This window comes from Aquarana catesbeiana, linkage group LG05 (assembly GCF_042186555.1).
Source record: "Aquarana catesbeiana isolate 2022-GZ linkage group LG05, ASM4218655v1, whole genome shotgun sequence".
NCBI classification, from domain to species: Eukaryota; Metazoa; Chordata; class Amphibia; order Anura; family Ranidae; genus Aquarana; species Aquarana catesbeiana.
The window spans coordinates 129,172,265-129,193,984 of NC_133328.1; the positions used below are offsets into that span (position 1 = coordinate 129,172,265).

A 21,720-nucleotide genomic window follows, 5' to 3' on the forward strand; every position below is an offset into this window, starting at 1 on the left:
CAATTTGCAGCAAAATTGCAGTAAAAAATTTAGTAAAAAAGCACTACATGCCTTTTTGCTGCTTCTCTATTGAAGTCTATGGAACTGAAAAAGCACACAAAGCAGCGTTTTGCTTTAAAAGAAAGTCCCTGACCCTTTCCAAAAATGCAGAGGCACAAAAATGCATTGATGTGAACGTATTCCATAGTTAAAAATAATGTCCTGCGTTTCTGCAAAGAAAACATGAAAAAACTCATTGGTGTGAATGGAGCCTTTGGCAGTGGCAGCATCCTGCAGTGTTTACAGCCTGGCTGCTGAAATCTTGTCCCATACTACCCATGCCTGTGCAGTAACTTCCCATAGACTGAAAGGGCCATGCCCATGCCACTGGAGTAAGACTTTATTCATATAGCCTATGGGGAGCGCCTACACAGGTGCAGGAAGTGTTGGAGAAGATTTCTGAAAAGGATCTGAATTCTAGGATAAGCACTTATTGACTAAATGCAAGAAGCATCTCTATTGTGACTTTGATGTGCTTTGTGTACTGATGAACTGATCAGTACTTCAGTGAGAAAATTACAGTCTGTGCTTCCTGTAATAAAGACCAGTCAATGCTGATCTCTCTTCTTGTGCGGGGTGACTGGTCTTGTCTCCGCCCCCTCCTATAGTTTTCTGAAGGACGTAATGGTCCCTCCCACAGCTCTGCTCTCTGCAAAGGCTATGTGCAGCACAGTGATTATTTCATTGCTACTTTTACAAAATAATAACTGGGTCTGCACATACAATGCCTTGAAAAAGTATTCACACCCCTCAAAATTTTCCACATTTTGTTATGTTACAACCAAAAACGTAAATGTATTTTATTTGGATTTTATGTAATAGACCAACACACAGTGGCACATAATTGTGAAGTGGAAGGAACATTATGAATGGTTTCCAATTTTTTTTACAAATAAATATGTGAAAAGTGTGGCGTGCATTTGTATTCAGCCCCCCTGAGTCAATACTTTGTAGAACCACCTTTCACTGCAATTACAGCTGCAAGTCTTTTTGGGTATGAATCTACCAGCTTTGCACATCTAGAGTGACATTTTTGCCCATTCTTCTTTGCAAAATAGCTCAAGCTCTGTCAGATTGGATGGAGAGCGTCTGTGAACAGCAGTCAAGTCAAGTCTTGTCACAGATTCTCAATTGGATTTAGGTCTGGACTTTGACTGGGCCATTCCAACACATGAATATGCTTTGATCTAAAACTTTCCATAGTAGCTCTGGCTGTATGTTTAGGGTCATTGTCCTGCTGGAAGATGAACCTCCGCCCCAGTATCAACTCTGACCAGCTTCCCTGTCCCTGCTGAAGAAAAGCATTCCCACAACATGATACTGCCACCGCCATGTTTCACAGTGGGGATGGTGTGTTCAGGCTGATGTGCAGTGTTAGCTTTCTGCCCCACATAGCGTTTTGCTTTTAGGCCAAAAAGTTCGTTTTTGGTCTCATCTGACCAGAGAACCTTCTTCCACATGTTTGCTGTGTACCCCACATGGCTTATCGCAAACTGCAAATGGGACTTCTCATGGCTTTCTTTCAACAATGGCTTTCTTCTTGCCACTCTTCCATAAAGGCCAGATTTGTGGAGGGCACGACTAATAGTTGTCCTGTGGACAGATTCTCCCACCTGAACTGTGGATCTCTGCAGCTCCTCCAGAGTTACCATGGGACTCTTGGCTGCTTCTCTAAATAATGCTCTCCTTGCCCGGCCTGTCAGTTTAGGTGGATGGCCATTTCTTGGTAGGTTTTCAGTTGTGCCATACTCTTTCCATTTTCAGATGATGGATTGAAAAGTGCTCCATGAGATGATCAAAGCTTGGGATATTTTTTTTATAACCTAACCCTGCTTTAAACTTCTCCACAACTTTATCCCTGACCTGTCTGATGTGTTCCTTGGCCTTCATGATGCTGTTTGTTTACTAAGGTTCTCTAACAAACCTCTGAGGGCTTCACAGATCAGCTGAATTTATACTGAGATTAATGAGTGAGGATGGGGGTAAACATGAAGTAATTATAACTCACAAGGAGGCACCGTCCCTAATACAAACAAAATTTAGAAAAATATGAAATGGGACTTTACATGTGCCTCAGTGGAGTGTAAATAATGATTTATAACACAATTCTTTTAAAAAGAAACATAGAAATACTTTATTTACCATCCTTGGATGGAAATGTTTAAAACATGTTACAATCTGAAAGAGTGTACAGTTTACTGTTTTATTGGTCCGGGTTCCCGAATTTCATGGGAACCCCGCTTCGTCAGGGTCTTTTAGAACAGCACAGACAGCATATAAATACTAAGGATATCCTAAAGATACAACATTGCGAAATTAGCTATATCATGAAGTAACATCAGATAAAATATTGATAATACACATATAAAATATAGAAACTCCTTGTAGGGCATTTGTAATTACCCTTTGGTAAAAATGCAAGTATAACAGCATAAAGATTTTTTAACAAAAATGCAGTTACAAATCTTACTTATTCATGTCCAGCAGTGTCCTACAAACACAACAATATTCCATACAAGAAAAAGGAGAGAAAGATGGATACTCCAGTTATGCATACAGGGGATGAATTTGTTAGTACTAAATGTATTAATTTATAGCTTACCTTCAGGTTGTGTGGACAGTATGTCGGCCAGGAAGGAACAATGAGCCTGGGGAGCCCGTGGGGATAACCCGCCAAGTCCCGTTAGAGAAAACTCAGGACCCCTCTGTATGGAAAGTAATACTGTGAGCATTTGTTGAAATAGGTGCTAGTGAAAAGTGTAGAGGAGGGTGTTGGCGTAGTGTAACAGTGTTGGGGAGGAAATTGGGAGTGTGGGGGGGAGAGAGAGGGTGTCAAAAGAAGTGGCAGGGAGAAAAAGGAGGGAAAAAGGGAAAGGAGCGGGGAGGGGGATAGAGAAAAGAAAAGGGATAGAGAGAGAGGGGCGGGGAGGAAAGAAAGAAGAAAGAAGGGGGGAAGAGAAGGGAAGGAAAAGGGGGGGGTGAAGGGGAAGGGGGGAAAAAGGAGGGGGAAGGGAGGGGAAGAGGGCAGGAGAGACATAGGGGAACAGGAGGAAGGGAGAAAGAAAGAGGAGGGAGAGGGAAAGGGAAATAGAGTATGTGTGGATAGAAACAATATCTTACCTCAGTTTCAAAGCAAAAGTATGTAATACAGTTGCAAGTTTTGGGCACGGATAACCAGTGCCGTGGTGGTAATACTTGAAGGTAAGTAGAATGTGTCAAACCGCTGTGTCCCAGGATTTAAGCCAGGCGCAGCGGGACAGAGGATTTAAATTAAATCATCTCCCTCCTCTTTCTTCTTCCCTTCCCCCCTGTCCCCCTATGTCTCTCCTCCCCTCTTTCCCTCCCTTCCCCCTCCTTCCCCCCTTCCCCCCCTTTCCTTTCCTATCCTTCCTCCCATTTTCTTTCTTTCCTCCCCACCCCCTCTCTCTATCCTTTTTCTGTTCTCTATCCCTCTCCCCGCTCCTTTCCCTTTTTCCCTCCTTTTTCTCCCTCCCACTTCTTTTGACACCCCTCCCCCCCCTCCCCCCACACTCCCCTTACACTCCCCTTTTCCTCCCTAACACTGTTGAACTAAAATATAGAAACTCCTACACCATTGTAGGGCATTTATAATTACCCTTTGGTAAAAATGCAAGTATAAAGCATAAAATCATACTTATTCATGTCCAGCGGTGTTCTAAGAGGTATATATAGGATGTCATCAAATTTTCTGTTGTATTTAAAAAGGTCTTGTGATTGCCTTAGCAGCCTATGGGATCTGACCAGTATAGCTGTCCTTTAAGCAATTTGCAAAACTGCCAGATTGCCAGTCTGTTCCTGTCTTTGTTGGATGCTTTTGTACATTGTTCAGGACCCCTTAAGAAGGTATGAAGGATGAGAGCCCTTTTATAAATAAAGTACAGCTATATTTAAAATATATGATATATAGTCCCTGATGTTAGTTATATTTAAAGGAAGGACTTGTCATTCATTTGAATGGCCTGCTGTATCTGTGGGAAATGTCCATGACCCTTCCCCTAAAATGCACCTGCAGGGCGGCCATGCTGCGGCACCATGCAGTTGTGTGCACCCGAAAACGCATTGCTTTTTTAAATGCTTGGGGGTGTCATTAAGAATTATGTTTTAGCTGTGGGTGCCTGTGGGTGTGGTCTTTTGCCCCTTTGGTGTCAGTGGGAGGAATAGTCCCCCACCCATCATTGGAGCACAGGTGTGTCAGGAGGAAGGTGTCTCTGGAGCTGCTGCAGGTGATCCGTGTGAGAGGGGAGTGGTGGTGAAATCTCTCCCAGCTCTCCTGGCTCCTTTCTGGGGAAGCCATGGAGGCCAGCGGGGCCTCTCTTGCTGGAAGCTCTCAGCCATCTCCTGGGCCATCAGGTAACATACCTGCCCCTGTACAAACCATGGCTGGGGATCTCTCTACCCCTGGTGAGGATGAAGCTTCCGGGGCCATCCGGGAGTGAGTGGTGGCCAGGATTAAGGTCCTGAATAAGGAGAGAGACAAGCTGTACAAGCTCAGAGCAGAGCTGAAGCGCCTGAGAAGGCAGCGTGAGGGCTTGCATAGCCAGAGACGAGGGTCCAAGGATCCGGAGATCCAACTGGCCAAGGTCCAGAAGAAGCAGGTGTTGAAGCAGGTGTTGAGAACGGAACAGGCTCCAGTGCCTGTCTCCAACCGTCATAGGTCCTCTAATTGGGATATTTCTTCATCTGGAGCTTCTTCGGAGCGAAGTTCTGATTCTGAGATGGAGTTTGAGGCGGCCTCAAGAAAGAGAGAGGCTTCTGGTGATGAGCAGCAGAGGGGAGCTAAGAAGCAATCCACCCAATAACCCAAATGGCGGTTCCCCCTCCATTAAAAGTGGTGACAATAAATGTCGCCAGCATTAAGTCAGTAAGAGCTCGTTCTATGGCCTTTTTGTTCAGCCAATTAGACGCTGAAATTTTATTTTTGCAAGAGACTAGGCTCACCTCCTTGGCAGATATTCATATGGCCAAGAGAGAGTGGAGGTATGGTCCATCTTACTGGTCTCTTGCGGCCGAGCCTTACGGCGGTGTGGCGGTGTTGTTTAAAACCGGCATGGTAACTGTCTGGCGGGTTATTGAGGTGGAGATTGGAAGATGTATGGTCTTAGACGTCCTTGTGGGAGGGCAGGACCTGCGCCTAATTAATGTCTATGGGCCGCACACAAAGTGGGACAGGAAGTGACTTTTTACAAGGATCAAGCCATTTCTTTTTACATCCCGGCAAATGGTCTTTGGAGGTGACTTTAATACAGTAACTAGGCCCAAGGACAGGAAGGACTTCAAGGACAGGCTGGGATATGATTGTGTTTTTTTAAATAGTATGGTTAGGGATGCTGGTCTTGTGGATGTGCACATTAAGCACCTCCCGGATGACACTGGGTTCACCTTTCATCGAGGTAATAGTCAGAGTAGGATAGATAGGTTTTTTTTGAAGGAGACCTCTGCTTTCTCGCCCCCAGTGGTGCAGGCAGTAGAGTTCTCTGATCACTGTATGCTATCTGTGGTCCTGAATGCTTCAGACGCCCCTCAGAGGGGTAAGGGAATCTGGAGATTGAATTTGACTCTACTCAAGGAAGAACATGTTAGACAATCCTTTGAGGAATTCTTTCAGGCACAGGTGACCATCCTGGACTTTTGTAGCAGCAAGGCTGAGTGGTGGGAGCTGACCAAAAAGAGGATCGCTGGATTCTTCAGGGGCTTAGCCAATAGGAAGCAGTTTAATAAATACATGACCTACCAACGTTTACGGAGGAAGCTGGATATTCTTGTCTCGAGAGGAGGAGATCCTGGGGCAATCTCCGAAGTGAAACTCCTTCTCAGAAAGTGTCAATATGACCGGCATGCCTCTTTGGTTCTGGAGAGGCACTATGGGAAGTACCACTCATCTGACCCTTACCAGAACTGCAAAGAAGGTGTAGCAGTTAAAACGGTCGTTGGCCTTAAGGACAGTACAGGTTCCTTGACAAAGTCCAGGTCAGGGATTCTGGAGGTCGTGAGGTCCTTTTATGCTGACCTTCTTGGGAGGAAAGAGCTTGACCGTGACAAGATGGAAAGCTTTTTGGACTCTACTCCAGGTCTAAATGATGAGGATGTCCCATTGATGAATTTGACAGAGGAGATCACAGTTGAAGAGGTGATGAGGGCAATTGAACAGCTTGCCATCAAAAAGTCACCTGGACCGGATGGCTTGACGGCTGAGTTTTACAAAGCTTTTAAGCCTATTCTGGACCCACATTTGGTTGAGGTTTTTAACAGTTGCCTTGCAGAAGGGGTACTTCCCCCTTCCATGAGGCACTCGGCTGTGATTCTTCTTTCAAAGGGTAAAGATCCTTCGATGATTGAGAATTGGTGCCCCATCAGCCTTCTTAATGTTGATGGAAAGATACTGGCAAAGATATTTTTCTGGCGCCTATCGTCAGTAGCAGAGTCTTTGCTTTCTCGCCATCAGCACTGTTCGGTCAAGGGCAGGAGCACCTTCACAGCGGTTTTAGCTGTCCGGGAGGCCTTGGAGCGATGCAGGGCTGCAGGCTGGGGAAAGTATTTGCTGACATTGGATCAGGCAAAAGCTTTTGATCATGTTAACCATGAGTACCTGTGGTTGCTCCTTAGTAAGTACGGTCTGCCGGGTGGTTTTGTCGATTGGTTGAAAGTCTTGTATAAGGGGGCAGAAAGCTTTCCTCTTAATGGTTGGGTTGGGCAGTCCTTTGAGGTTGGCTCTGGAGTGCATCAAGGTTGTCCCCTGAGTCCCCTGCTCTATGTGTTTGCAATCAACCCTTTCATCAGTAGGCTAGAGAGCGGCATGTTGTGTGGGGTGCCAGTGGGGCTCCCGGGTGAGCCGCCTTTGAGGGTTGTTGCCTATGTGGACGATGTGTCAGTGATTGTCACCGGGGCGGATGAAGCAGAGGAGGTGGTCTCTCTGACATCACGGTATTCTGAGTCAGGCTCCAAGATCAATCAGGAAAAGAGTGAAGTTTTCTGGATGGGAAAGGAAGGTGAGGGGTTTGATCTCCCGGACACCTTTCCAGTGCCCCAGGAAAGAATTAAGATTCTAGGCATTGAATTTGGACCTGGCGATTATGGCCTCAAAAACTGGGAAGGCAGACTGGAAATTGCCAATACTAAGGTGGTCAGCTGGAAGAGATGGAAGTTATCTATGAGGGAAAGGGTTGATCTGATTAAGACTTACCTGATTCCGATCTTCTTGTATGTCAGCTTTGTCTGCATCTTGCCAGTGTCTCTCTATGCTAGGGTCAGTAGTGTGTTCTTCCAGATGTTGTGGGGGAACAGACTGAACCCCATCAAGAGGAATGTCACCTATCTATCCAGGAGGGAGGGTGGCTTAGGTACGGTCAACCCAGTTCTTTTCTTTTCACTGCTTTTTCTCAAGTTTAACATTGGTAATATGCTTGCAGTGGAACCTCCTGGATGGGTAGGCATTTTTAGATCTTGGTTTAGGCCTTTTCTGCGACTTTGGGAAGAAGGTGGCCAAGTGAAGAATCTCAGGGGTCATCGTGGTCAGCTACCAGCCTATGTCGCTCCGTGCCTGAAGTTATTACGGCAATGGCGATTGTCGGCTGAAGATCTCAGATCTGTTCAGAGGAAAGTCCTTATGAGTCTTTCATGACCCACTGGCATTAAGGGATTGCCCAGGCCCAGTTTTGAGGGCAGGGTTAAGACTTATTAATTTGGACAGAGTACCCCCTAAATTTAGGGATCTGGCCTGGTTGTGCTTCCATGGGAGGCTCTATGTTAGGGGCAATTTGAAATTCCGCAGTGGGATGGATCGTAGCTGTCCTCGGGAGGAGTGTGCAGGTGAGGAGGGGACTATGGACCATTTTCTGCTTCATTGCCCTTTTAATATAGAGGTGTACAGACAGGTAGGGCGGGCCCTCGATGTTCCTTTCCTCTCCAGGCTGGGTTATGCTGAGTGGGTGTATGGAGCATTCAATACTGGTGGTGTTTTTTGTTTAGATACACTTTTTCTAGTTAGCCTAGTAGTCCGTTATTTCACTTGGAACGCACGGTGTCAGGTCAGCATTCGGCATAAAATCCTTCCTGTTGAGGTGGTGGTGTATGACATTTTGCATGAGGTGGAGAAGATTCGGGTACTTGAGAGAGACAAGCGGAGTTGGGGGGCTTGGTTGAAGGCGTGGAGCGGTTTCAAGCCTCCCTGACTGCCAGGAGTCTCTTTCCTGGGTGTGGCTGTCTGTCTCTTATCACCCTAGATTATTATTTTTTGGATTAATTTTTGATAAATAGCTGCGTACATAGGTGATGGGTTGTGCCTCTTAGGCCCTCTCTGCTGCTTTATGTAAATAATTTTGGTAGTGGATTATGTATATATTGTATATATTCTGAACATGGATGTGTATTCCTTGGATTTCTGTTGAAGTTTTGTACTATGGTTTTGTTTTTTTACTTTTGTATAAAATTGGTTGCTTGATTCTTTTTAATAAAAGATCAATAGTGCCTTTTATCAGGGAGAGTAACAGTGCCCAAAGGGCTGGATAAAGGCAAGCAAAGAGTCGCATCTGGCCTGCAGGCCACAGTTTAGAGACCACTGGTCTATAGCAATCTGTGGCCATGTGAATGAGCCCTTAATATTGAAAAACAAAGTAAAAGTTTACTTTGTGGAAATTACATTTGTATGCTCCCTTTAGTTTTTGACTATTTATTTGCATGAATTCAGAATAAAAATAATGCCAAGCAGTTTTGTTGTATGTATGCTGTAATAGTTTTCAGAGCAGGGGGTTGTCAGAGCAATACACCAGGGGGTTGTTAAGATTAATATTTATAGTAAATAAGAAGTTGTGTAAGCTAAATCAAATATTCATTAAAGCTAAACTCCAGGACCACTTTTCAACTTCAGCTCCCTTTCCACAAGGTCAAAATAAATGCTTATAAGATTTCCAAAGCGACAGCTTACTTTTAGGTTTATTATTATTTTATAATACAGGATTTATATACTGCCCACAGTTTGCACTATATCTTTTCAATCTTTTGACATCTTCACATGTTTCTCATCAGCAAAATTACACTAAAGTACAGTATATTAAATTAACCATATTCTTTCCAGAAGAAAGTTACATTGAATCTTGCAGCACACAGTAGGATAGATATCACTTTTATCACATAATTTAAAACTATTCCTGTTAATGTCCTGTGCATAATTTGGTTATACAGTATGTTGAGAAAGAGACAGCTGGATAGATACTTTTGTACACTGTATGGTGATTGTAACACTGTGCACTGTTACTGTAATGCAGATTTATATTTGACCACAAGATGGCAGTGTTTTGCATCTCTGCTCAGCATAGTCACAATACAGCAATATAGAGACTGCTGGGATTTGAATGCTGAAAACAGACTTTTTCTTCACAGTGAAACTGAAACTAAACTATACAGTCCATGAGCACTTACCAGGGGGTGGGAGCATATAAAAGCAAAAGCCCGGGAAGACAGAGGGGAAATGGAAAGAGACTTTGCTAATGAAAGGTGCGGTGTGTGAGACCCACATGGGCCTGGACCGTGCCGGGTTAGGCTGAGAAGCCTCAGAATACACTGTTTCAGCCGAGCATCGAGTGGAAGAAGCAGACTGGTTTGCTGCAGGATCACGGAAGGCATCATCATTATCATCACAGCCGCATCTTCAAAGAACAAGGGTGCCCCCCAGATGGAAACTCAACGCTTTGTCTTACATTACACAAGGACAGGGAGAGGATTCCTGACCCACCTAACACTACTTTTGTTGCAAACATTTATTGTTATTCTAGTTCTTTCAAGTTCAGAGACACTATGTCTCTAAAAAGGAAATTATTCTGTTCCTTCACATCTTAAAGGGACTGCATCTTTTATTGCGCACCAACTTAAGGGCCCCAACTAAGCTGGCGGAAGAACCAACTGTACAGTTTATTTGTGTACAGGAGATTTGCAAGGGGCAACTTACTCATTATTTTATAACAGTGTGTGCGTATTTTTCTTTGTGGGACAACCAGGAGATTCCCCAACCAAAGAATTTTGGTGGTGTTAGCAGGGGTGAAACTCTGTCTAGGGCTTAGTGACAAGATTACCCAAATATACTAGCAGCTCCTGCAGAGGCAGTGCTACATATATATCACTACTGCTAAAGTAGGCACTGGAAAATGGCACCCAGTTTTTAAGTACCACAAGGCATTTTTTGGTAAATGAGATCACCCTGATACTGGTTACCTTTGCCCTGGGTAGTTATTCTGTTAATACATTAAAAGACGTCAGGATAGGTGAATGCAAATTATGATAATCATTCCAGGTTACAATTTTAACAAATAGATAACCACCGAATGATCAGATAGGGAGCAACTGTAACAGCTTACTAAATGGGTGCAAAGTTAGAAACAATAATGCAAAGCAGGTTCAAGTCGGCAAAGAACACGCATACACAGCAGAATTTTACAAAACAGATTATGAAAGCTGCATAATATGGACTCTTCATGGCAATGTCTCTGTGGCACAATCAGGGGAACATGTGGCTGCATAAAAGGAACAGCTGGAGGGATCCAAAGACAAAGAGCTACCTAACTGGAACCAGAGTACTTTGGTAGCAATCAAAGCTGAGTTTTCCAGAAATATGTGTGCTATTAAATGGTTATGACAGTGGAGGGTCTCTCACCTGGCTGCAGATCACTTGCCCAGCTACATCCAATATGGTTTATCTGAGCCGCTGAGGAAGGGAAGCTGAGAAACTTATCATCCCTGGGTTTGTCAGGAACCCAGGGAGTTGTGGGAAATGGAGTTAAAGAGACCTGTGCCTGCATCTGAACTTGAATTGTAAATTGGCACTATGCTACACAACTTTCTAATACAGTTTAAATGCCTCTGTGTGGAAGAAGGTGGTTTAGAGCTGGCCAGATTACAAGTATGGGCAAAATATAATTGGTGCCAGAATCAAACAAAAATCCTTGAGAATTTTGATGCCTTCCAAGCAACATGATATCTTGGTGGATGTGCTGTTCCTCTGGCAGCCCTGTCTACTTCCTAAGTAGTCTAGGCTGAAATCGGGCCCTGGGTATTTCATTCTTTTGTCTATGATGTGCCTTCCTTTCTACTTAAAGTGGGTACATATTATAGTACTTAGTTCAGCTCCTATGAGATAACCATGCTAAAGCTATGTTTTCGTAAAGGAGAAAGTTTAAAGGTGAAATAATTCAGTGAACAGTCCTGTGAGTGCTGGTTGGGCCAAAAGCCTGCTAATATTTAAATAATGGCAAATCTGGAAATTTGAATGATGGGCCAATAGGAATACATGGTTGATAGAAGGCACATTCTCTTTTCTTGACCATCTGTTTTCTGGGATCAAAGCCCCAGCTCCTGAAATTGTTTTTTAAAAAGCTGCTTTCACTTCAACACTTACTTTCAGTCTAGTGCTTTAAGCCTCAGAAAATCTATCCACCAGATTCCACTTCTCTTCTTAGTTGAATGACATTCTGCATCATTCAGATCACTTCCTGTGAGCCCAGGCCATCATAGACGCACCCCCTATGGATGTGCTATCAAGCTGGCCTGGGCTCACAGTACTGCTGTACAGAACGACAATCAATGCAGGAGTTGGACCTCCCCCCACTGACACCAGATGGGAAGAGGAATGACCTGTAACATCATGTGACTGTCAAAATATGTATACTGTGCATTTTTAAAAAAATTGTTGCATGGGTCTTTAGGAAGAGAGGGGTACGGGAATGTGTGTGTGGAGGGGGTTAATTCACTAAAATTTTGCTTCAAGAGATTATATAATATGTTATTAATTTAAAACAGGGGTCTCAAAACTATCTAAGCAAAGGGCCACTTTACTGTTCTTTAGGCTTTAGGTGGGCTGGACTGTGGCCAGTGGGAGTAGAAAGTGCCCTGGCACATCATTGGTTTTAATGGGAGGAATAGTGCCTCATTGTTGATATCAATGAGAAAAATAGTGCCCCATTGATGGTGTCAGTTGGGGAAATGGTGCCCCATTATTGGTGCCAGTTGGTGGAATAGTGCCCTAAAGGGCCAGATAAAGGCAAGCAAAGGACCACATCCGCCCCCCAGGCCGCAGTTTGGAGACCACTGATCTAAAGCTATAATATTCATAATACATGTATTTATTTCAGCTCTTGAAATACTAATAAACATATTAGTGCTGTTATGAAGCTTATGATACTTGTTCAAAAGTTTGGATTCAGTAGAACTGATTTATTACTATTAAGAGAATAGAACAAAATGATCTTGCAATGAATTATGTACTTCTATGCCGCGTACAGACGATCGGAATTTCAGAAAACCAAACCGTGGATTTATTTTCGACGGATGTTGGCTGAAACTTGTCTTGAATACACATGGTCGCACAAATGTTTTCGGAAATTCCGATCGGCTTGAATGCGGTGACATACAACACGGGACTAGAAAAAGGAAGTTCAATAGCCAGTGCGCCACCCTTTGGGCTCCTTGTGCTAATCTCGTGTTAGTAGTAGTTTGGTGAGAGACAATTCGCGCTTTTCAGCCTCCTGCTTTTCCGATCGTTACTGCTCTTAAGTTTGTGCTTGTGGGTTTGTATCTGGTTTTCAGTGCGTGCTATTTCTAGTACGTATCTGATTTGCAGTGCGTTCTTGTCCGCTCGTTTCTGATTTTCAGCGTTCTTCTCAGGTTTTTTATGATTTTCAGTGCGTTCTGTTAGTTCGTTCTGACCAGCCGACCATTTTGAAGCCATGTTGCAGTTACGTACTCGTCATAGAGTTCGTGCTATGCGGGGGCTTGGTGTTGGGGTTCTTACTTTGACCCAAGCCCAGTCCATGAACAGGGCGGGGAGGAGTTCATGGACGAAGAATTGGTTGCTCTAGCGTGACCAATTCTCGCACATGCCTTTGTTGCATGTGAGAATAATGAGAATAATCCTGATGATTTCAGGAATTAGCTCCGGATGACGGACCCCGTTTTTCACCTTCTGTTGGTTTTGCTGCCCCCCTATATTACCAAGCAGGACACCTGCATGCGGCAAGCCATCACTCCTGAACAAAGGCTCGTCGCCACCTTGCGGTACTTGGCGATGGGGAGAAGTCTGCAGGACATCAAATTCTCGATAGGCATCTCCCCCCAGGCTCTGGGAATCATTATTCCAGAGTCCTGTTCTGCCATCATTCAGGTCCTGCAGAAGGACTATATTAGGGTAAGTGTTCTCCTTTAACATCACATTCTATGTATTCAATGTTTGCTAATGTATAGTATTTATTTCATTATTCCCTAATTACCATGAATGCAATATGCTGTTAATGTCCCCTTTATCCTCATGCATGCTTGAATTATTTATGGCCCTTTTTTGTCCTTCATGCATACTTGCCTTCACTTACCTCCCCAGCATGCTATCCTGGGCACATACACACCTAGCCTAGTCACTTAACAATGTATTTTGCCAGCTACATAGTAGTGTTTTACCCTAAACACCCCCTAAAATGTGTACAAATGTTATTGTTGTCCTTAAATTCAGGCAGAGTGCAAGAGGCTTTTTTTTTTTGGGACCCTCCCCCCCAACCGCTATGTCAGCCGATACCAATACTCTATCTGCTGACTTTCCCAAACCCATACACACTATACCTACCTCTTTTGTGGTCAGATTTATGGTTGAATTCACCAAAGCATGTTGTGCAAGGGCCTGCCTGAATACTTTCAAATGGTACTGTTTAAAGTTTTGTTCTCCTGTTATCTTGATATGTAATTGCAGAATGTAAAAATGTGCTTCCATTTGTACAGTGTGTATTCATATTTTTGTATTATGACACTTCTTACCTGTCCAGTGGGCTGACAATAGTGTAAGTAAGGAGGAGCTGGCCAAAGTAAAACACATTATTTATGCATTCAGTTCTCAATGAAGTTGAGAGGGTTACCTGTCCAAAACATCTACCCCCCCCCCTAAAATTTTTACAATGGGCCAGCAGAGGGGGTGAGGAATCTGAAAAGTGGACCTTAGTATACTTTTGTCTTTAAATACTCATTTTAATAAATGTTATACTTATGTTGGCCAAGAATGTTTGTGTCTAATCTGCTTGCAGTGTTATGTGCAAAAGTACTATTTTTTTTCCTTCAACGGCACAGGAATGGCAGACTGTGGCTTCCCACTTTGCCCAGCGGTGGGACTTTCCCAACTGCGGAGGGGCAATTGATGGGAAACACGTCAACATCGTGCCACCCCCCAACTCAGGGTCATACTATTATAATTACAAGGGGTTTAATAGTATTGTGATTTTGGCGGTGGTGTCAGCTACATATGAGTTACTCTATGTGGACGTGGGGAAGAATGGCTGGATGTCGGATGGTGGAGTCATCGCCGAGACCGAGTTCTACAGATGGCTCCGGAGTGGTGGCTTGGGCTTGCCACCTGCAGAAGACAATGTGGCTGGTATTCCATTTGTCTTTATCGCTGATGAAGCATTTGGGCTGGGTGATCACCTGATGCGGCCGTTCCCGATGAGGACCCTCACCCTGGACCAGAGGGTTTTTAACTACCAGAGCCAGAAGAGTGGTGGAGAATGCTTTCGGGATAATGGCCAGCCAGTTCTGCCTGTTCCTGATGCCAATCAACATGGCGGAATATAAACTAAACCATATAATACTTGCATGCTGCATTCTACACAACTTTCTCAGGAAAAATGCTACAAACTATGTGGCCTCAGTTGGGCCTGAGGCCAGATTTCCTGAACCAACAACAACCCTGACGGCGCTTGAAGCTGGCTGTCCTGGCTTGCCCCCCCAAAGTGCCCGCGAGGTCCATCAAAAATATATGGAATACTTTGCGGGTAGGGGGGGCCATTGATATGCCAGCAAATGTTTGATAAACCATTTTAAAATAACATTTTTGGTTAAAATGAAAGAATATTTCATTTGATTTACTGCTTGCATTTCTTTTAGCTGTCTCCTAGGTTCTCCAATGGCTTTTCTTTTTGGCCATTTTCTTCAATAGTGCAAACGTAATTTAGTTGATACATGAGGTGACAATCTCTTCTTCAGCTATTATGTTGTGGGTCTGCTACACACACAATGTTTTTGTGGTTAATGTATGTAATGCATTAATGTTAAAAAAAACACATCCTTTTTAGCACCATGAAGTAATTGTTTTGAGTACCCAAACTGGCCAGATGTGGGAAAATTTTAGAGCACTGTGGGGGTTATTTACTAAAGGCAAATCCACTTTGCACTACTAGTGCACTGCAAGTGCTCTTGAAAGTGCACTGAAACAGCACTGAAAGTGCACTTATAGTTCAAAGTGGATTTGCCTTTAGCAAATAACCCCCATTGTCACTGTAAACTCCAAAATTGTTCCAAAAACTGGTATTGAAAGAAGAAGCCACACTATGTTGAGTAGAAAACATTTTACTCCGTGCACATTCACATGTGCGTTAGAAAAGGGTTTTTGAACAAACCAATATATTTGTTGTATAACATTTTTAGGTTTGACAGTACAAATAGCCTTTTTTGGGTTAAACAGGCATGTTCAAAACCATAAACATACACAACTCAGGAACTTACAAAGTTCAACTTTGACAAAGTGAAGGCAATATCAGACATTAGTATGTCCAAACTGTGTTGATATTGCCTTCATCAGATGGGGTGATGTCACCCCTGTGAAAGCCAAATTTTGAAGATGAAATCTAGAGTCAAAATGTGGATTTCCCTCCTGATCCCATGCCTAATGTCAACATGTTCTAGCTCCCAACATGGGGGATCAATCGACGTGTTTCGGGGGTGCAACCCCTTCTTCTCATCTACTTTAGTTGCGAGGAAGGGGTTGCACCCACAAAACGCTTGATATCCCATGATGGCAGATAGCACATGTTGACACACTGTATGCATCTTCAAAATTTTGCTTTCTATTAAAATACAAACAAACTAGAATAATTTTGGGGTGTTTTAAATTCTGCCTAAAACATCAATGATGTTTTTGAGTCCTTTTTCCACATCATTGATGTCTTCCTTGATCTTCTGTAAATCACGATTGCACACCATGATCTCCCCGATGAGGACGTGTGCACTTGCACTTGTGAAATGAGATTGTCAGAGATGTTATCTTGTTGGCCGCGGTGCTGGCCGCGCTGGTGCGCGCCGATGCGCGTTGGTGCGCGCGTTTCTGTACGCGCCGATGTGCGTGTTCCTATGGGCACTGGTGTACATGCTCCTGTGGGCCCTGGCGTGCGCACTGGCATTTGGGGGCGCGCGGGCGTGTGCGCACTCGTGCGTGCGCCGGTGTGCATCGTCGTGCATGCATGTGCGGCGTTTGGCGCCAATCGGCCTATTTAGGTCTGCTCTGCACTCTGCCCGGTGCTGCCTGATCAACAGCTCCCGGTTCCATAGTTCCCTTTGCCTATTCCTGCATGCCTGTGTTTCCAAGATCTCCTGACGACCCGGCTTGCCCCTGACATTCTGCTGATTGCTGCCTATACCTGACCTCGGCTTGTTTGACCCTGCTTCTGCCTGCTCCTATTGTACCATGTTGCCTGCCTGTTGCCGAACCCTGCCTGTGCCTTGACCAACCCGCTCTGCTCCTTCTCAGCATCTGTTTGCCTGTGCTCCAGTATACCACCTGCTGCTTGAAGATCTTCTTCCCTCCAGCACCTGGATCCCTCACCAGGCTCTCTTACCATTCCTTACTCCTGTGCCTCCTGTCCACTCTACCAGGGGCCGCAAGTAGGATACGTACGGGAGACCTCCCTAACGGACTCACCGGTCTGGTAAGTAAAGTCTGACAGTATCAGGCAGCCATGACCGAGTCCGGGCAGGAGGCCTCCCCCATGGATGAAGTTTGTAGACATCTGGCGGGTCTTACTCAAGCCGTAAAGAGCCTTCAGGAAGGCTATTCAAGACTGGAGGAACAAGTTCAAGCTTTATCCTGTCCCTCCAATCCCCAGGGAGCATCTTCTGTTGGACTTTCATCTGCACCCTCCGTAGTGATGCTTCCTCCAGAGCCCAGAGTACCCACTCCTGAAAGGTTTGCCGGAGAACGTAGCAAATACCGTGCGTTTCGCAATGCCTGCGAGCTCCATTTTGCCTTACAACCACGCACCTTCTCTCTAGAAGCAACCAAGGTGTGCTTTGTCATCTCTTTGTTGTCCGGCGAACCTCAAACCTGGGCCCACCACCTGCTGGAACAAAAATCAGTATCTCTGGATAGTCTGGAAGCCTTTTTCTTGGCCATGTCCCAACTATACGAGGATCCGCAGTTGAATGCAACTGCGGAAGCTGCTTTGCACTAGCTACAACAGTGTCGCAGGGCAGCAAAAGACTACGCGGTAGAATTCAGACGCTGGAGTTCTGACACGAACTGGAATGACGCCGCCTTGCGTCACCAGTTCGGAATGGGGCTTTCGGACCCGCTTAAAGATGAGCTGGCTCGTGTAGGAATACCCCCATCCTTGGATGAACTCACCAACTTGTCCATCCAGATTGACCGTTGCTTGAGGGAACGCCAGTCAGAGAAATCTACTAACCAGTTCTGCCCTACTTGGATGCTACCTAAGGTTCCCAGTTCAGCCGGTCAATTTTCTCCCATCTCTACCGCACCAGTCCAAGATGTCCCAGAGCCAATGCAACTCGGCTTGCTCCAACCCACGCTGACCCCTGAGGAGAAGCTGCGAAGACGAGCCAGCAATCTCTGCCTGTGTTGCGGTGAACCTGGGCACTACGTGAGGGCTTGCCCCAGCAAGATGCCTTAAGTGCCTTCCTGTTTCCTCAATGTGTGCATCTGTTTTACCTAAGTCTGGTTCTCACCTTGCTCTCTCCATCACTTTGCAGCTCCCAGGAGGGAATACCCCAGTGACGGCCATCATTGACTCCGGTGCCTGCAGCTGCTTTGTAGACCTGACCTTCCTTGCTAATCACCGCATCACGCTTCAACCCAAGGCCCAGGGACTTACTATACACCTGGCGGATGGCTCCACTCTTCGTTCTGGCCCGGTCACCCAAGAGACCGTTCCTTTGCTAGCCACCTTTGGCTCCCATCACCAGGAACTCCTTCGTCTGGACGCCATCTTGTCTCCTCTCTTTCCCATCATTTTGGGATTACCCTGGCTACAAGCCCACAATCCCAGTATTAACTGGGCCACAGGGGAAGTTACATTTCCTTCTGAGTATTGCCAACAGAACTGCCTGTACAGATCCTCTGTGGAAACCTCCCAACTCCTTTGCCTGGACTCAGATCTGGAACTACGTCAATCCATCCCTGAGCCCTACCGGGACTTTTTGGACGTATTTAGTAAAAAAGGAGCAGAAACATTGCCCCCCGCACAGGCCCTATTATTGCCCAATAGAACTCCTACCTGGAACTGAGGTGCCCTTCGGAAGAATCTACCCACTAACTGAGCAGGAGCTAGGCACACTGAAGGTCTATATCGATGAAAATCTGTAGAAGGGATTCATCCGCCCGTCTACCTCGCCAGGCAGCGTGGGTATCTTTTTTGTTGAAAAAAAGGACCATTCCTTACGTCCTTGTATTGAGTATAGGGAATTGAATTGGAAACTATTAAGAATCGTTATCCCCTGCCTTTAGTGCCAGAACTTTTCCAAAGGTTGGGAACCGCCGTTGTGTTCACGAAGCTAGATCTTCGCTGAGCTTACAATTTCATTCGTATCCGGGAAGGGGACGAGTGGAAGACGGCATTGCGCACTCGATTTGGGCACTTTGAGTACCTTGTCATGTCTTTTGGGTTATGCAACGCCCCTGCAACATTCCAACATTTTGTCAACGATATTTTTCATGACTACCTGGACTTGTACGTGATAGTGTATCTTGATGATATTCTGATCTTCTCTTCCTCGCTAGCCGATCACCGCAGACACGTCCGGAATGTTCTAACCCGGCTCAGACAACACAGCCTCTATGCAAAACTCGAAAAATGTGAGTTTGAACTTCAATGCATCCAATTTCTAGGCTTAATCATCTTGGTGGATGGAATCAAGATGGACCCCCAGAAGGTGTCCGCCATCCTGGGCTGGCCTGCACCTATGGATAAGAAAGGCGTGCAGTGCTTCATCGGCTTTTCTAATTTTTACCGGAAATTCATTAGGGGGTTTTCAGCAATAATTACCCCATTAACCGAACTGACCAGACAGGGAACCCGATTCTCATGGACTCCTAAGGCTCAGGCAGCCTTTGAAAAACTAAAGGAGCTGTTCACATCAGCTACCATCCTGAAACACCCTAATTCTGCGTTACCCTTTGTCCTGGAGGTTGACGCCTCAGAAATAGCAGTTGGAGCGGTGCTCTCACAACGGCAAGGTACCAAAGCTCTTCTTTATCCTTCTTTTCACGCAAGCTCTCAATGTCAGAAAGGAATTATGACGTGGGAAATCGGGAACTTCTGGCCATCAAGTCGGCTCTGGAGGAGTGGCGTTACCTTCTGGAGGGTTCTGCACACCCCATCTTGGTGTATACGGATCACAAGAATCTGGAATATTTGAGGACAGCCAAAAGATTGAGACCACGGCAGGCCAGATGGGCACTTTTCTTTTCTCGATTCCAATTCCACATCACCTATAGACCAGGTTCTAAGAATGTTAAGCCAGATGCGCTCTCTCGCATGTTTCATGATTCAGAAGAGGCCCCGCCTCCTGACACGATTCTCCCCTCTGGGAACTTTTTGCTCCTTCAAGTGGATCTTATTACCCGGATAAAGCGGACCTCTGTGGGAATTACTCCGTACCCTGAAACCAATCTAAATGAAGGTCTGTTCTGGTATAAAGACAAAGTCGTAGTCCCTGAACCCTTAAGGGTGGCTGTAATGGAACTCTGCCATGACCATAAGCTAGCCGGACATTTTGGTGTCTTGAAGACTACGGAATTGGTGCAGCGCACCTTCTGGTGGCCCCAACTGTCTAAGGATTGTAAAGATTATATGGAATCATGCAACACTTGTGCCCGAAGTAAAAATACCCGGACAAGAGCTTATTAAAACCTTTAGCCGTTCCAGAGAGACCATGGAAAATGATATTGATGGATTTCATTGTGGAACTCCCTCCCTGGAGGGACTTTCTACCATTTTTGTTGTGATAGATAGGCTATCCAAGATGGCACACTTTCTCCCCATAAAGGGCACACCCTCGGCCATGGACACAGCGAAGATTTTTGTTAAAGAAGTGGTAAGTCTGCATGGGGTCCCGGCAAGTATTGTGTCCGATAGCGGTGTTCAATTTACCCCGAGGTTCTGGAAGGCTCTCTGTGGTTCCTTAGAAATTGAGAACCAATCAAACCTTGGAGCAATACCTCCGCTGCTTCTCTGCTTTCTCTCAAGACGACTGGGTCTCTTTGCTACCCATTGCAGAATTTGCCTACAAAAATTTCTTGCATTCCGCCATAAACCAAACACCATTCTTTGCAAACTACGGTTTCCATCCCTCTTTTTTACCCAGTTCGATACCTGAGTGTGCCGTTCCCGCAGTTTCTGAAACCATGAATTTTTTTTCCACCAATAACAAACTTTTGCAAGAAACTATGGCTAAGTCTCAGGAATACAGCAAAAGGATGTATGATAGAAAAAGTCGTGGGGAGCTGATACTAGAACCCGGCAATCAAGTGTGGTTGTCCACTATAAACTTAAAAATGGCCTGTCCCTCAAGGAAATTGGGTCCTAAATTTATGGGTCCCTTCTCGGTAAAAAGGAAGATAAATGACGTTACGTATGAACTTGATCTGCCTGATTCTTTAAGGGTGCATCCAGTTTTTCATGTATCCCTATTGAAGCCTACTATTTCGAATCCCTTTACTGGCTGTACTACTGGCCCACCTAAACCTATCATAATTGATAACGAAGAGGAATTCGAAGTTGAAGCAATCTTGGATTGCAGGAGGAGGAATTCAGTATCTCATCAAGTGGAAAGGATATGGAGCGGAGGACAGCTCCTGGAAACCAGAGAGCAATTTGCATTCCCAGGAACTTTTACAAGCGTTCAAAAATGCCCATGCCCCCAGACTGGCTCAGCTGGGCATCCGGAGGCTGCCTTTAAGGAGGGGGCACTGTCAGAGAGGTTACCTTGTTGGCTGCGGTGCTGGCCGTGCTGGTGCACGCCGTTGTGCGCCGATGCGTGTTGGCGCGCACGTTCCTGTGCGCGCCGCTGTGCGTATTCCTGTGGGCACTGGTGTGCATGCTCCTGTGGGCCCTGGCATGCGCACTGGCATTCGGGGGCATGCAGGTGCGCGGGCATGTGCGCTTGTGCGTGCGTGTGTGGCGTTTGGCGCCAATCGGCCTATTTAGGTCTGCTCTGCACTTTGCCCGGTGCTGCCTGATCAACAGCTCCCGGTTCCATAGTTCCCTTTGCCTGTTCCTGTGTTCCTGTGTTTCCAAGATCTCCTGACGACCCAGCTTGCCCCTGACATTCTGCTGATTGCTGCCTGTACCTGACCTCGGCTTGTTTGACCCTGCTTCTGCCTTCTCCTATTGTACCGTGTTGCCTGCCTGTTGCCGAACCCTGCCTGTGCCTTGACCAACCCGCTCTGCTCCTGTTCAGCATCTGTTTGCTTGTGCTCCAGTATACCACCTGCTTCTTGAAGATCTTCTTCCCTCCAGCACCTGGATCCCTCACCAGGCTCTCTTACCATTCCTTACTCCTGTGCCTCCGCTCTACCAGGGGCCGCGAGTAGGATACGTACGGGAGACCACCCTCTGCCCCAATGGACTC

At 45.6% G+C, this 21,720-nt stretch overlaps 1 protein-coding gene across 1 annotated transcript; it reads left to right on the plus strand.

Annotated features, from left to right (window-relative positions):
* The first annotated feature begins 16,841 nt into the window (after positions 1-16,841).
* Positions 16,842-17,303, plus strand: LOC141145958 (protein LDOC1-like). Its single transcript, XM_073632748.1, has one exon. It carries the CDS (start codon positions 16,842-16,844, stop codon positions 17,301-17,303), a length of 462 nt encoding a protein of 153 aa, XP_073488849.1.
* Positions 17,304-21,720: the final 4,417 nt, after the last annotated feature.

What these genes read in the sequence shown, in the direction of transcription:
- LOC141145958 (XM_073632748.1), top strand. Translation starts at nt 16,842, where the DNA reads ATGGATGAAGTTTGTAGACATCTGGCGGGTCTTACTCAAGCCGTAAAG.